The sequence below is a fragment of the Cylas formicarius genome, unplaced genomic scaffold, assembly GCF_029955315.1.
Source record: "Cylas formicarius isolate icCylForm1 unplaced genomic scaffold, icCylForm1.1 PGA_scaffold_12__32_contigs__length_19106922, whole genome shotgun sequence".
NCBI classification, from domain to species: domain Eukaryota; kingdom Metazoa; phylum Arthropoda; class Insecta; order Coleoptera; family Brentidae; genus Cylas; species Cylas formicarius.
The window spans coordinates 11,087,614-11,102,934 of record NW_026844225.1 but is presented as its reverse complement, the minus strand read 5'-3'; the positions used below and the strand labels follow the sequence as shown (position 1 = coordinate 11,102,934).

The 15,321-nt window shown below is 32.9% G+C and overlaps 2 protein-coding genes across 4 annotated transcripts in view; one reads left to right on the top strand and one right to left on the bottom strand.

Annotated features, from left to right (window-relative positions):
* The first annotated feature begins 234 nt into the window (after positions 1-234).
* LOC132695770 (relaxin receptor 2-like) lies at positions 235-7,100 on the top strand. The gene is made up of 17 exons (XM_060660226.1): positions 235-334; positions 391-483; positions 536-647; positions 1,558-1,626; positions 1,680-1,751; positions 1,810-1,953; positions 2,012-2,083; positions 2,135-2,206; positions 2,259-2,330; positions 2,412-2,483; positions 2,543-2,614; positions 2,670-2,806; positions 3,384-3,545; positions 3,599-3,895; positions 3,977-4,106; positions 4,154-4,344; positions 6,431-7,100. The coding sequence occupies exons 1-17, from the start codon at positions 235-237 to the stop codon at positions 6,652-6,654; spliced, it is 2,091 nt and encodes a 696-aa protein (XP_060516209.1). The 3' UTR covers positions 6,655-7,100.
* A 3,283-nt stretch (positions 7,101-10,383) lies between these two features.
* Positions 10,384-15,321, bottom strand: part of LOC132708575 (tyrosine-protein phosphatase 99A) — a 455,230-nt gene continuing 450,292 nt past the window's right edge. Inside the window, exons 17-19 of one of the 3 annotated variants that reach the window (XM_060680971.1) lie at positions 14,430-14,851; positions 13,864-13,947; positions 10,384-12,937 (exon numbers count right to left, since the gene is read on the bottom strand). In XM_060680971.1, the coding sequence (XP_060536954.1) occupies positions 13,910-13,947; positions 14,430-14,851 (460 nt within the window). In that variant the 3' untranslated portion in view covers positions 10,384-12,937; positions 13,864-13,909. Of the gene's footprint in view, positions 13,948-14,429; positions 14,852-15,321 lie in introns of all 3 variants that reach the window. The other 2 variants (XM_060680970.1, XM_060680969.1) reach the window with 2 other exon arrangements.

Sequence of the window (15,321 nt, the reverse complement as noted above, 5' to 3'; positions counted from 1 at the left end):
TTCGTGGCACATAAATTTTTGGCGTTACAATATAAACTCCCAAAAATTCGTTTTTATTATATTATTCTCACAAGATTGAATGGGTTCCATGAAAATATTGTTGTAGATTTGGCAAGTTATATAGAAAATGGCATTAGTTTCGCGGTTTCAGATATTGCTTAACCGATATTATATAAAAAATACAACTTCGTGATAGTGAGTTTTCTCGCTTCAGATGAGTGTCCATTGGGTACTATGCCTTGCAACAATGAAGAAAAGTGCATACAGCAAAAAGACGTTTGCAACAGTTATCAAGATTGCACTGATGGTGAAGATGAAGATCCTGTTTTATGTGGTACCTACATTATAATAATGTTTGTTAGAATATCGTTGTATTATCTATTATTTCAGCTGATCTTCACGGGAGTACTTATCTGGTCGACTCGGAGATAAATTCTATCATCGAACAGTCTTTAACGATCCATCAGAAATTTAACATCTGTGGTCAGTTCAACCGGAAGCGGAAATCTGTCTTCTATTGTCCTTTTTTTTCTAGATGTTGATTTCTATCCTACTCAATGTATATGCAGATTTGTGGACAGAGTATATTGTAACGATGCTGAACTAACGGAAATACCTCCAAACATTTCAGAGAACGTCAAGTATTTGTAAGATAATCATTCTTTTTGTTGTTTACAAACTGGAGGGAAAAGTTCTACAAATCTTTTCTTGAATTATGAAGCAAGAAATTGTGAACCTCATTACATATTCAAACGTGTAGCGTTGTAACGTCTTCACGACTTCACATGTCTTGATGTTAATACGTACCTATCCTGCAGTTAGAAACAAAAAAAAGCTCGTTTGAATTTTTAATTACAGAATACGATTAACACGAACTTATGAAAGAAGCGCGAAAACGAAAGTCTTATTCGAACGTAAAAAAAAGTCCCTCAAATTTTTCTACTGAATTTATAAACAAGTTATAATTCACTTGTATTCGAAAACAATGCGAAATGGGTATAATAGATATAGATAATACATTGTAGGTCAGCTATTGTTCTATTCGAAGGTATAATTAAATATAGTGCAGCCATAAAAAAAGATTTCATCACTTTTAGATTTGGAAAAAAAAAGAATATTTTTGTTACATCCTATATAACGTACAACCAATATCATGTATGCAATGAATTGTCCAACCTGAATATTTTTGCAATACTGTTTGTTATCTATAATGGCCGTCTACCAAATTTGATGGAATTTGATTGTTCATTCATCAGAACCTGAGTGCACCCCGTATAACCCGTAGGTTTACGTCAATCGATAAATTTTATTTTACCTGTAATTCGTAGCATATTTTACTTTTGCTAAGACTTCACTGTTGTGCATGATGAGTGTCAAGGTGAAGTTTTTTAAATAAATAAGAATAGCTACTTTTTGACAATATTTACAAGACCTTTTTTTAATCCCCATAAAGGAATAATTGTGTCATTACTGCATAAAGCCAAACCCATCAAACCGTCTCCCATCAAAATCTACCCAAGCAAGGTTAAGTTTTTACCTCTTTTTATTATATTTTAGGGGCTTGGCAAATAATAACATCGAATTTTTATCGACCATTGCTATGGATCGATACAATTTGAAGCTATTGTAAGCTATCTGTGGAATTAGTAGATAAGATACATACATATATCACTTTGCAGATTTTTAGAAGCCAATAAAATTAGTTTCTTGCAATCAAATATATTTAGACTCCAGGAAAATATGGAAAAATTGTAAGTCAGCTGTTCTTGAAGGAGGACTTTAAACATCTAACTAGATGCGATTCTGTAGGTTTTTGACGAACAATTTTTTAACGGTATTGGAGAAAGGAGTATTCACAGGTTTAGCTAACCTCAGGTGGTTGTTTCTTGACGACAACCAACTTACCCAAATAGATATGTCAAATTTTGAAGCAACAAGTAGCCTCCAATGGATGTATGTAACCGTTTGCTGTAATATGAAAATGCAGGACTAATAAAACTGTAATTTGCAGAAATTTAGGGCGAAATAATCTGACTTTCACCAGAAACGAAACATTTCCTTACCTGCCGAATTTATTAGAATTGTAAGAATTTACGCATCACTTTCGATGTATTTTTTAAAATTTAAATTGTAGATTCTTGAACGAAAATCGAATACGTAAAATCAATAGCAACACTTTTGCAAATTTGACTAAGCTACACTTACTGTAAGTGGAAAATTTTATCCATTAATCATTTATACAAGCAATTACGTTTCAGAAATTTAAGAAGTAATCAGATTAAAACCATTGATGAAGATTCGTTTCACAATTTAGTGGAGTTGAAAGAGTTGTAGGTGAAAATTTTTATATGAATATTCGTATTAGTGTGTATGTGAAAAATAATAACAAGCAATTTTTCTCTTTAATCTAGGGACTTATTTGGAAACCAAATCAAAGTTCTACCAGTTTATATTTTCGCAGGCCAACATAAACTTGCGAAATTGTGAGTTCCTACTTTAATTGTTCAATTAGCATGTATTAATTGTTATTATTTTATTTTAGATATTTAGGGATGAATCCCTTCACTTATATTCAAAAGGAATTGTTCTTCAGTTTGAAAGACCTAAAATCACTGTAAGGTGTACTAAATAATACACGTTCAGAAGGATATTTACGCCACTCATTTTAGAAATCTCGAAGAGATCGAAATTGGACAAATAGACGTGAATATGTTTGATATAACCAGTTTGGAGTCGATTTATTTTAAAACCTACAAATATTGTGCTTACGCTCCCAAAGTTCGCAGATGCAGACCAATTTCAGATGGTATATAAGTCAGTGGCGTACCACCGGGTCAACAAACAAGCCTAAATAATAATGCTCATGCATTGATCCCAATTAAATGTATAATAAATAATTAAGAGATTAAGAAAAGAAATACCTCTCGAGGAGAAGCGAATTAATTGAAATAAAAGAAAAAATCTGTGAACTTGTGTTAAGAATGAAAGATGTAATAGATAATAGATAGAATTAATAAAATTTTAGTATTTATGCTTTATTATATCAATGAATATATTAACTAATTAAAAATTACGTAAATTAACCACCTAGCTGTTTCATAATGTATATTTCCGTAAATAAAAAAATGCATCATTTCTTGCAAATATTGTGTTAGAGCTATTGCTATGTTAGTGCTATTTGAATAAAGTTTTTATATTTAATACCTCGTTTTACCTAAAATATGCATTATAATTAAGGCTTGCCTCCAGGTGTTGTTATTTATAGCTACGCCACTGGCTTAAGTATATATTTTAAAGCTGTAAATAATTATTGCCAGAAAAAAAAACAAAATGCTTAGCTTTTCAAATCCGATGTTGTTGCGACTAACATGTGTTTTTTTTAGGTATTTCATCCACAAATCAACTTCTGTTTAAACCCATTTTCAGATATTCGAATTGGGTGATGTGTGTTGTTACAGTCGCGGGAAACACTCTGGTGATATTCAGCAGATATTTATTTAGGGATGAAAATAAAACGTTGAGCATTGTTATTAAAAATTTAGCCGGTAGTTTGTTCGAGCACTTTAAAATGTCGATGGGTTGTAATGGGTGGTTTCAGTTAGCGATGGTTTGATGGGAATATATTTGTTGATCATAGCAATTCAAGATATCAAGTTCAGGGACAACTACAACTCTGAAGCAATGCTATGGATATCATCATGGAATTGTGCTTTGACAGGTATAGTTGGAATGATCTCGTTGGAAGTTTCGGTATTGTTTTTGGTCTTTATGTCAATCGAGAGGTTTATAATAATTACCATGCCCTTTCGGAGATACGCTTCTCTCAGCGTAAAAGAGACGTGGAGAGTGATGCTCAGCATTTGGTGTTTTGGAATTGCCATTGCAGTTATACCAGGTATATTATTTATTTTTAAATTTAAAATTTAAAAAGGGTGTCATGATTTAGCTTTTGACGGGTGAAAAAATCTTTTTGCAGCGCTAAGTTTTATGTCTAGCACGAAATTTTATGGACTTAATGGCCTTTGTTTTCCGTTACATATTGACGACCCTTACATCATTGGTTGGCAATATTCAGCATTAATATTTTTCGGGATCAATGGGCCAAGGTTAGGTTTTTGATTTCCTAAAGTACCTTCTAAAATTTTGTTTTTAGCCTATTTATTATCGTCTGCGTGTATGCTGGTATGTTCGTCAGCATACAACATACCAGAAATGCCACCTCCCTTCCCATGAAAGATTATGAGTTTGCTATACGATTTTTTTTCATTGTTCTGGCGAATATAGCATGCTGGCTGCCGATACTGGTTGCCAAAGCTATAGTTTACTGGGGTGTTGAAATTTCAGGCAAGTTATTATATATGGTGTGTTCATAGATATAAGAAAGTGACCAATTGCTTTTGAATGGGATTATCCAAGGGTGGTCATTAACATACAATGCAACAAGATTATTACCTAAAGTTTCGGAATTTAAATTCAGGTAAAATTGTGGTCCGTAATAGAAAACAATTTTATACTTACCTGTGTTTAATATTCTTTGGTTTGGTATACTACTTAGTTTAAGTTTATTAGTAATCATGCTTATTTCGTGTGTAATACAGCGTGTGTTGAATCGTGTGCGAATTATGCAGAATATGTGCGAGTCTAGTGTATCTCAGGAGGTGCTCCCGCCCAAATGTAGAAAACACTATTCTATTGAGACTAAGGAAGTTATAAACAATGTTTATTTGACTCTCATTGAACGTGGTGCCAGCAAGCAAGCATCTTTAGAAGAAACGGCCACATTGACGAAAATTCCAACATCAACTGTATGGAAAATTGTGAATAATCCCATTTCAGCGAGGAAAAAAAGAAGCGATGCTGACATTTTCTCGAGTGTAGATGAAAGTGATCAAGATATAATACGGTGTAAAATTTAGAATTCGGAAATGGCGATTGGAATATCTAGAAAAAATTAGGATTTACAGGGAACAACAAAGGCCAATTATTTACTTGGATGAAATCTGATTCGTCACATATGATAGCCCGAAAAAGGGTTGGGTTGACTCAACTAATAAGTGTAAAACAAACACGCCATCATAAAGAGATAAAAGAATAACTATTTTGCATGCTAGCTCTAAAGATGGTTGGATTCCAAATGAACTTTCTCTGTCTGCGAAAAATATTATAGATTCTTCTCTGGATTATCATGATGACACCACCGCTGATTTATTTGAAACTTGGTTTAAAAACAAACTAGTTCCAAACATTCCTCCTAATAGCGTAATTGTAATGGACAATGCAAGTTATCACAGTAGACAGTTGAGTAAAACCCCTTCCTCATGTGACACAAACGCAACAATCCAAAACTACATGTATAAGAACGACATTTGTTTTCACGAAGATTATACCAAAAAGCAATTAATTGAGGTTCTACAAAGCTTGAACCTACAAAAGGAATACGTCTGTGATAGCGATAGTGATACTGATATATCATGTGAATAATTTTAAGTAATTTAAGTAGGTAATAAAAATAATTTGTTATTTTATTTTAGATTTAAACATAAATATATACTTAAATAAATAAATATAGTTTAGCATCTTTCCTAACAAAACCACAAATAATTAAATTCTAAGCAAAGTACGGACCTGTTCGGCCATATTTCATTCTTAGAGCTTGCCTGGGTCTTTCCTTAATTCGTATCAGTTAGTCACTTTCTTATATCTATGAACAGACTTTACCTACATATTTTTTCTACTCCCGTCTGTAAAATACCTGATTACCCACCGATCTAGCGTGCGGGAAGCGTCACCTTACCACCTCAGTTTCGTTTCCCATGATTCCGAGCCACTTCAGACATTTCCGGGATTTTACCGCACGGATTTGGGAGCAATCGGATGTTTTTGGAGATATTTCCCACGCTTTGAATTTTGACTTTTGTCAATTCTGACCGTCATGTCAGTGAAATGTAATCTTGTTGTTTTGCGCAAATGTACCCAAAAACTAATGGTCGTAGAAAAAGTATAGTATGCAACACGTTAGGTAAACTTTTTAACTCACTCGTTTATTAAAAATTCGCTCCGCTGCGCTTCGCTCGTGTCAAATAAACTCGTGAGACAAATGCCGTTTACCGGACTTGTTGCATAATATACTATTAACATCTGGTAGTCTGGATGTGGCAAATGGATTGTAATGGAAAATGGAAATAGGTATACTAGATAATTTTTTAATGTTACTAGGAGGCATATATTTTAACTCTGCACATATTTGTTATCGCAGAAAAAATTAACTTATTGTAAAATTATCTCTAACCATACATCATACAGCAGATGGTTGGATGATGTTACGACATAACGAACGTCAAATTAACTAAAAACATTATTTAATGAACATGTTTTCTCGTATTTGATTGGACATATAAAAAATAATGATTTTAATTTCTTTCTGTTCTAGCTGATGTCTATGGCTGGCTAATTGTATTCGTTCTGCCGATTAACTCTGCATTGAACCCTATCCTTTACACATTTACAACAAGAAGATACCGCAATCGCCTGGGAAATGTGTCAAATTGTATTAAGCAAATGACAACTACGGGTGCGGCAGACAGCAAAATATCTCAAGAGATGTTTAACTTTACACACAAATATGTGCACAGAAATCGCGAACCGAAGAAGTGAATTAGTAGAATTAAATGTGCTATGAATATCTTTGTGATGTTAACTACAAATGTTTTGATGTAATTTTGTGTATAATTCATTCGCACCTGTCGCTGAATGAAATTAACAAAAACTAACCCTCTGGATTTAAAGCGTTTCCGATAACAAATAAAATGAGTTATTAAAATTATTTACAGTAAAAACTTAATTAGTATCAATAACCGAAAGTATTTGCAGTTACTAATGTTTGCCTTCAAAATTGCGTATTTTTTAAAAATAAATGGATAATTTATTGCCAATAAATAAAGACCAATAAAGACCCTGTCTGGCCCTTTTCGACAAGGCACGTGTTTATTAGGTTATTACATTACAATGGAGCCGACTCGGGTATTGTACGACCAAAAATATTGTGCATTTATTGCTATTAAGTTTTAAGTATTTGTCCACAGATCTTCGCAGGACCGTGGTAAAACCCATCCCAACAGATGTTTATTCTGCATTAACCCATATTATGCCAAGCATAAAAAAAATAAAAAAATACTTTTTTGCTCTGAAATTATTTATTTTGTTGTACTTAAGAATGCATAACATGTGTCAAAAAAAAAGAATAAAAACTCGAAACATACAAAAAAATACTGGTCCGTAAACGAACCATCGGGAAAAAACATTAAATAAGGTTTTGGACACATAATATACAAAAGAAAGTTCAAATTCGACAGAAAACAACTAAAAGTACATTGTTTTCCAAATAGAACCTGATTTGATACAAAAAAAACGCATAATATCTTATGGTGCGTGAGCGCACCATCGCACTTATTACAAACGTAAATTGTGTGGCTGTGGCAGATTCTACATCTCCTTCGGACTTTATTAGTATGAACAATCATGAGGGGATCTTAATTATCAAAACGCACTTCATCTATGGCAGGAGCAAGATGTAAGATTTAAAATCAAATCAATCACTTCGTCATCAAAAAACATAGAAAATATTGAAAGCGGAGTTTTTCCAGAAAGCCTATTTTTTAGTTCCTCACATGATCTAAATTCATCGGATATAGGTGTGTGAGTGTACTCAGTCTGACCTTCCTTCCCTTTGACAGCAAGCCTGTCGTTTGCAGAAAGCATACGTCTTCTTTTGAATTCCAGGGTTTCATCCGATGAGTCCCATTCAAGTTCACTAGTTCATGAATTACAGGACTGTTCAAGAACAGCTGTATCACTCAGTGTATGTAACTCGAAAGTTCCAACTATATCAGTTGGTTCCCCAAATTCTTGTAGATGTATGTTATCATCGTTCATATCTTCTTCGTCAGTAAAGGTATCCACGTCGGGTGGAATATAGCCAATATAATTTTTTTTTCGTTTTTCGCGTTATTTTTAACGTATGCTAAATTCAAATAATCCTTACGACTTTCATTGTTATTGTCGTCACCCATCACGATCTCCTCCATAACCGCCTCTAATTCCTTTTGACTTAAATACCTCGGAAATGCCATATTTTACGAACTGTAACGTTCACTGCACAAGGCACACACTAATACTAAAGGACACCTTAATTGTTGGATGTTTATTCTACATGCGCTGACTTGTCTAGATTTGCAATAACAAAGTTTTGTTTTACAGATAAAACCATTCACGCATCAGTAAATATTTTCAAAAAATAAAGCATAATCAATATAGTATTTCCAATGTATGTTTTTTGCTATGTAACCTATTTGCTGTGGACCTAACAAAAATGGCAATACAAATCCAAAATATTTTTTTTACCATTTTGGATTTACTTAAAAATGTGATACAATTTTTTTCTTTTGAAGTCATATATAAGATCTTTCCTTTACACGTAAATTACCGATTTCAACGGTTTTATGTCCCTTAGTATTGATAATAATAAAATTTCTAAATGGATGTGCAAAAATATTTCCTGGATGTGACAAAAAAAATCATAGAATAGGTAGTGCATTAACGCATCACTGGGACAATATGGGTTAAGTAGGTTTTCCCTGACATGCTGGATATTTTAGAATAAGTGGAAGCGTTTATTTTAACATCAGAATAACAAACACTGCACTAAAATTTAGTGTACATTAATAATGATGGCATGTAGAAATGTAATGAGATAGAACGTAATAAATTGTTACTTTGTACTATTTTTGTAAGTTCATGTTTCGAGAATTGCTCGGCGAAAAAAATTGAAAGATTGATATCCCGCTTGTTAGTATAGATAGATAAAGTCCTAGGACGGTCCTGGTATGGTTACGGGTAAGGGTCTGCTCAGCAGGGTGTTGTATAAGGGGCTACAGTCTGGAATTATCCAAGGGTGGTCATTAACATACAATGCAACAAGATGATTACCTAAACTTTCGGAATTTAAATTCAGGTAAAATTGTGGTCCGTAATAGAAAATAATTTTAGGTTTCATCCAAGTAAATAATTGGCCTTTGTTGTTCTCTGTAAGTCCTAATTTTTTCTAAATATTCCAGCCGCCATTTCCGAGAACTAAAGGATTCCATTAAAACTTGCCTTTTGTCAATTTTTTACATCTAAAACGCATGTGTTGAATACACTTCCATAAGGTAGTTCTGCCACATTTAACACCGGTTTCATCTTTTTCAAGCTTCCTAATTCAGATATCTAATGTAGGCACGCTTTGTTCCTCGTATAACTGGTAAATTTTACGCCGTATTATATCTTGATCACTTTCATCTACACTCCAGAAAATGTCAGCATCGCTTCTTTTTTTCCTCGCTCACAATTTTCCATACAGTTGATGTTGGAATTTTCGTCAATATGGCCGTTTCTTCTAAAGATGCTTGCTTGCTGGCACCACGTTCAATGAGAGTCAAATAAACATTGTTAATAACTTCCCTAGTCTCAATAGAATAGTGTTTTCTACATTTGGGCGGTAGCATCTCGTGAGATACACTAGACTCGCACATATTTTGCATAATTCTCACACAATTCAACACACGCCTAATTACACACGAAATAAGAATGATTACTAATAAACTTACATTAAGTAGTATACCAAACCAAAGAATATTAAACACAGGACCACAATTTTACCTGAGTTTAAATTCCGAAACTTTAGGTAATAATCTTGTTGCATTGTATGTTAATGACCACCCGTGGATAATCCCATTCAAAAGCAATTGGTCACTTTCTTATATCTATGAACAGACTATACTCCTTTTATCGGATGCGGCATCCTATATGGTTAGGAAATGCAGCACAAAATTTAAAAAATATCTAACTTACTTCGTGTTACTTGTTTGGCTCATGGTGTCAAATAGAAATATGAGACCGGTTCCCAATAGTAACTGATTTAGGTGATCAAGTAAAAAAAAAATATTCCTAAAAACAACTTAACGTGTTCAATTTTATAAGGAACGTTGTCCATATAATGAATTATCGCCACAACCACAGCCGCTGCTATATTTTATTCCTATAAGTTTCAATTAGTTTATCAAAGATCTAAACGACTCATCTGCCGCTCTAATAAATGCAAGAACTATTTTTTCTAACCAATCAGTGAAAGAAAACTTCATATTTATAAAAACTTATATTACGATTATCTTATTCATTTTGATTTCAATAGGTCTGTGGTATAGGTAAAAAGGTTTAATTTCTGAAAATTTCATGCTTTTAAATGCATATATATTGCATATTCCGCTCCTTAGTTATTGGATATAAGACTTTCCAACTATGTAATTTAAAGGATGGGTAGGGTTAAGAACACAATACTCTTTGGATTTAACCATGTATTTTAAATACATTCACAGTCGTACATTTATATTGTATATACACATATTAACTGAAACATTTTCTTAAAAATTTGGTTTAATGCCTTGTATAGAAAATGAGCTTTCTTAAAATTGATTTAAAAAATGCATATGAACCAAGAAGTATGTGATAACCAAATATTATCTGCCAAGCTACCTCAAACTGGTAACTAAGGGACAAAAATACGGAAACATGCTAACACCTCTAGTATTCAAATGGAACTTGAATTAATCACAAAACAGATACATTTACCAATATTATGGTTAGAAAGCCAATTGGACGGACCTCCACTTCGACGTTTAATTTGAAAAAATATTTGAATTTTTAATAAAAGCAGATCTAAGTATGGTTCTGAGGTACCCTGAGCAATAAATGTTTGCCCAAATGGACCACTAAAAAATGTATACAACGTTGGATAAGTAATAAAAAAGTTTTTGTTCTTTTCATAGAAGAAAATAATTATAAAATGGCTATACTACTATACACATATATATTAAAATCTAGTCTGCATACACAATTGCATAACTGTTTTTAAAGCAATTCTTGCTTTTAATTAACATCTACTTTAGTTGGTTCCAGCTATTTAGGACATTGAAACAAAAATTACATTCACCCCACATTATTCCCCAAGATCTTGGTCTCCAGCGCTGCAGCTTTCAATTCATGAAAGTATGTCCTCTTTTCACTATATTAATGACAAATAAACACATTGTTATTTAGTCAGACATAATATTCTTATCAAATGTTCCTATCCAAAGGCTAGTTTACACCTCAAAAATTTTCGTAAAACGTAAAACTAATTAATAGTTTGTAAAGTGGACTTTTGAGCTATAAACCAACCTTAACATGACTTGAACGAAGTTAACAATGACGTCCTTTTATATGAAATAATTGGCTTATTGTAACATCTACGTTTTTTTTTGTTATTTTCGCTATTCTAAACATCGTTTACTATGACTTTGTGAATACACAAAACGCTACGTGATTCTAATAAGAGCATAAACTCAACCATTCAACAAAATCGGCATGGAATATAAAACATCGTAAAATAAGCCTTAGTAAATATTAAAGGAACATAAGGGAATACTGATGCTAACAGCACACTTGATATTGACAGCGAAAAATCTGTTATTGAAACACGGAACATTAAGAGACGATATAACAATTATTCTGACGAATTGAACTGCTTTGAAACATTTAGAACACATCCTATTATGAATGACACTGAACAAATATTGGTTTCATTTGCGCTCAACGTAATATTATTAAATAGTTGGCGAGAAAAAATGGAGGAAAATGACTCTGAAACTGTTTTTCAGTTCAAAAATGACCGCCAGGAGAAGCGACTACAGGAATTATACATGAATATAAGTTTTTTTTTCCAGATTTTTTCATATTTTTAATACACCTAGACATTTATAAAAAAACAAATGCCTGTTTATTATTAATCGATATCTTCCAGCGGCCAAAATTAAGTACCATACTTAATATTTACCACCCCCTTCTGCTGAATATGGGGGAACATTTAGAGGAATAAGTGGCATGGAAATAGACATCAAATTATAATTGACAAATTAACAATTCATTTAAAAAAAAATTAAAATAAAATTCTTTTGGTATAAAGCTCTTGAATTTAACTGGAAACTACTTGGCATTAGTGATAGTTATACTAAATCAGACTGATTAATATCTGCATCTTATTTCACCATATTTACAAAATTCTAAACCTACAACTTTAACAGATTTTTTTATATATCTCTACAATAATGGTTGGCATGCTTGCAAGAATACACTATTCTGTATCAAGCAAAGTATTGGGGGATCTGTTGATGCAACAGACATCTGACATCTATACATCACTTTGACCGATTTAACGATTATTATGTTATATTTAATTATAACACCAAAATACAAAACCTAAAATGACCAATAACATTTGCTAGTGCTTGAAATTCAGCAAAATTGTGCGAAAAATGTTTGAAAAAATATTCAAAATGGACAATTATTAAATTCACTAAGTATACACATCCAGCTATCGCTTGATTAATAATACGAAATAAACCAAATTACTTCTGCATTATTATTATTGTGAGTACATAGATAAGAATAAAATTGAAAACGAGAAAATGGCAAATAGTATTTCCATTAAATAACCCAATCGTTACTTGGGATCTCAACAATTATCTACATTCTAAAAGGTCGAGATTCGCTAATATCTACACTTGAATTAAAATTTAAAAAATTAAAATCACAACAACTTTATGTGCTCTAATCAGATTTTGGACGATATTCCATCATTTAAGGCCGGTTTAGATATGACCCAAAAATTGTTTGAAACTTACTATCGCATTCAGTAAAAATGAGATGAAAAAAGTAATAAAAAATACCATTAAGCATATTTTACAAGATCCACAAATTGGACGGTCATTGCAATATATGCTTTTAAAACAACAAAATAAAAAAAAAGGATATATACTTATCTACAGATTATAACTACCAATATTCCTTTGAATAAGGGGAGTTTCTGAAATTAAATAAACAAAATTATAACACAAATGCATATGTACATAAACAGTTTCTAACACTATCACAAGAAGGCAAGAATATACGAAAAATAAAATTCTTAGAATAAATGCTCGATGCTGTGTATTCTTACCTTAGGAACATAAATGAACAGTGCCGGAGCGCTTAACTTCATAGTATTAATTAATACAGTTCTTCAAATTCATTAGAGTGCTAATGTTTTTAAATTCAACTAATCTTTCTACACAAACATTATATACAGAAAATTTTCATCTAAAATGAGCCTACTAGCAAATCAGGCTCCATATCGGATATCTAGATTTTTTCAGTTACGTAGAAGTCAAGTGACATTTTCAAAACGAACAATTTTATTTGGCAACACTTTTTATACATTGACAGGTGGCAATACTAAATATACTTCCAATGTTTATAGGTAGAATATTAGAAGAAAAGAAAGAGAAGAGATAATTTGCTTTGTGAGTAACTAATTGTTCAAGCAAAACTGGAGCATAGACCTTTTGTCTTGCTGAGGAAGAGATGATTTATAGTTAGACCATTCCTTCCCAATTTGGTTTAGTAAAAAATTAAGAGACCCCGAGCGAAATGTTTAAACGAATTAAAAAGAAAATTTTAATTTGGTTAGTTTCGTTTTGACTCCTGAGGCTGAATAATGATTCAACCTCCGTAATTAGGAAAGTAGAAGCGGAAAAAACTTAGGGTTAGTTTCCTTTAGATTATGGGAGGCAGATAATTGTTAGTTCCTTCCTCTAAATAAAGTTTCAAACATTCCAACGCTTGGCTTTCCTAATATTAAAAGACCAATAGCCCAGACCGTAACACCTAATAGAATATTACACCAAGTAAATAAAATTCAACTTTGAACTTGCGTTTTCTTTTACGAATATCTTTAGTATCTTTGATAATTACATCAATTATGTTCCGGCTGTTATGGCTGTTGGAGATTAGCTGAGCCTTAGAGCATTTCCGTATTTGAAGTGGCAATTTTCAATCCTAGAACAAAATACAACAAAATGCACACATCAATCAATCAAAGTCAAAAACATCCAGGTTTTCGAAACGCGTTCAGAACAAGATATCGTTTCACTCGGCTATTGAAGTTATTAATATCCAATCAATAAGTCTCTTAGGAGATAAACCTATTAATACCTATGCTAGGGGAAAAAATATATTTTTTGGAATCCCATTTTTCATAACGCAAAGGGTTTATTAATTTTCTCCTGTTCAAATATCCTTCCGTAAAGCGGACGTGAATACTCAATAAACAAAGGAGTGTATATAAAGTATTACCGTCACACATATTGGGAGGCTACACAGCAAACATCGCAGAACACGCAACATATATTCTGATTACCCAGCCCCAAGAGGTAAAAAACGAAGACTTCAGCGATCTTTAGTAACAATTATCACATTCAGAAACGATCGTAATTAGCGTCAAAGCTTAATTTAAAGGGCAGAGCCTTCGGCTTCCATACCTTCTGGTGGCACTCGAACGAAATCGTTGGCCGACGGTTGAGGCTCAATTATCACCTCTTTCAGATCGGGACTCGATTGCAGATTGGGGCAGCTCGTTTCGGTTGAGTTAGATGCGGGCAGTCCGTCCGGTGACCTGGAGCACGATGGCTGGTTTTCCGATGATTTCGCTGATCTTCCCTTTACACCGTTCGCTATGGTGAACATGTCGGGTGGAATTTCTTCGAGATATTTTTCCGGTGTGCCGCAGATCGTCTGAACGCATAGATAGAGTTTCAGAAAATCATCGGCGGACGGCCAGATGCCCGGCCTTTTGTTGTGATACAATTTGGCGTACATATAAACATCCACCTTTTGTTCATAAGCAAGGTGCTTTTTTAGGGTGATCAGGGCGCATAATGTTGCCGCTTCGGTGCCGCCATATCTGCAAATAAGATGTCTCAGAGTGAGAAAAACATACAATTGTATAGTCTGTCTCAAAGTATATCGCGTTGGCTTTTCAAGAACATTAAGGCCGGACTGTTATTTGTGACATAATTTGTGATTTAAAACTGGTAAGCTTTTCGAAGACTCGAATGAAAACATAAAAGCACAAACGACACCAAACAAACTATTTTTATCATTATTATTCTTTCCGCCAGAGGTCTCATTGAATTGTAAAATCGCCATTATTGGCGTAGGGTCTGCCAAAAGGCAACATGATATACTTTGAGATACATTATAGTATGTATGTTGAGGTATGACCATAAATAAAGCAGGAAATATTTATCAACATGAAATTCTGGACACTATATCTTTTTTAACTATCAAACTTTGCAATTCGCTTAGCAACACCAAGCATTTATTCGAAAATTATTAAATTTAAAATGATTGTAGGTAAAAAATGTGGTAGTT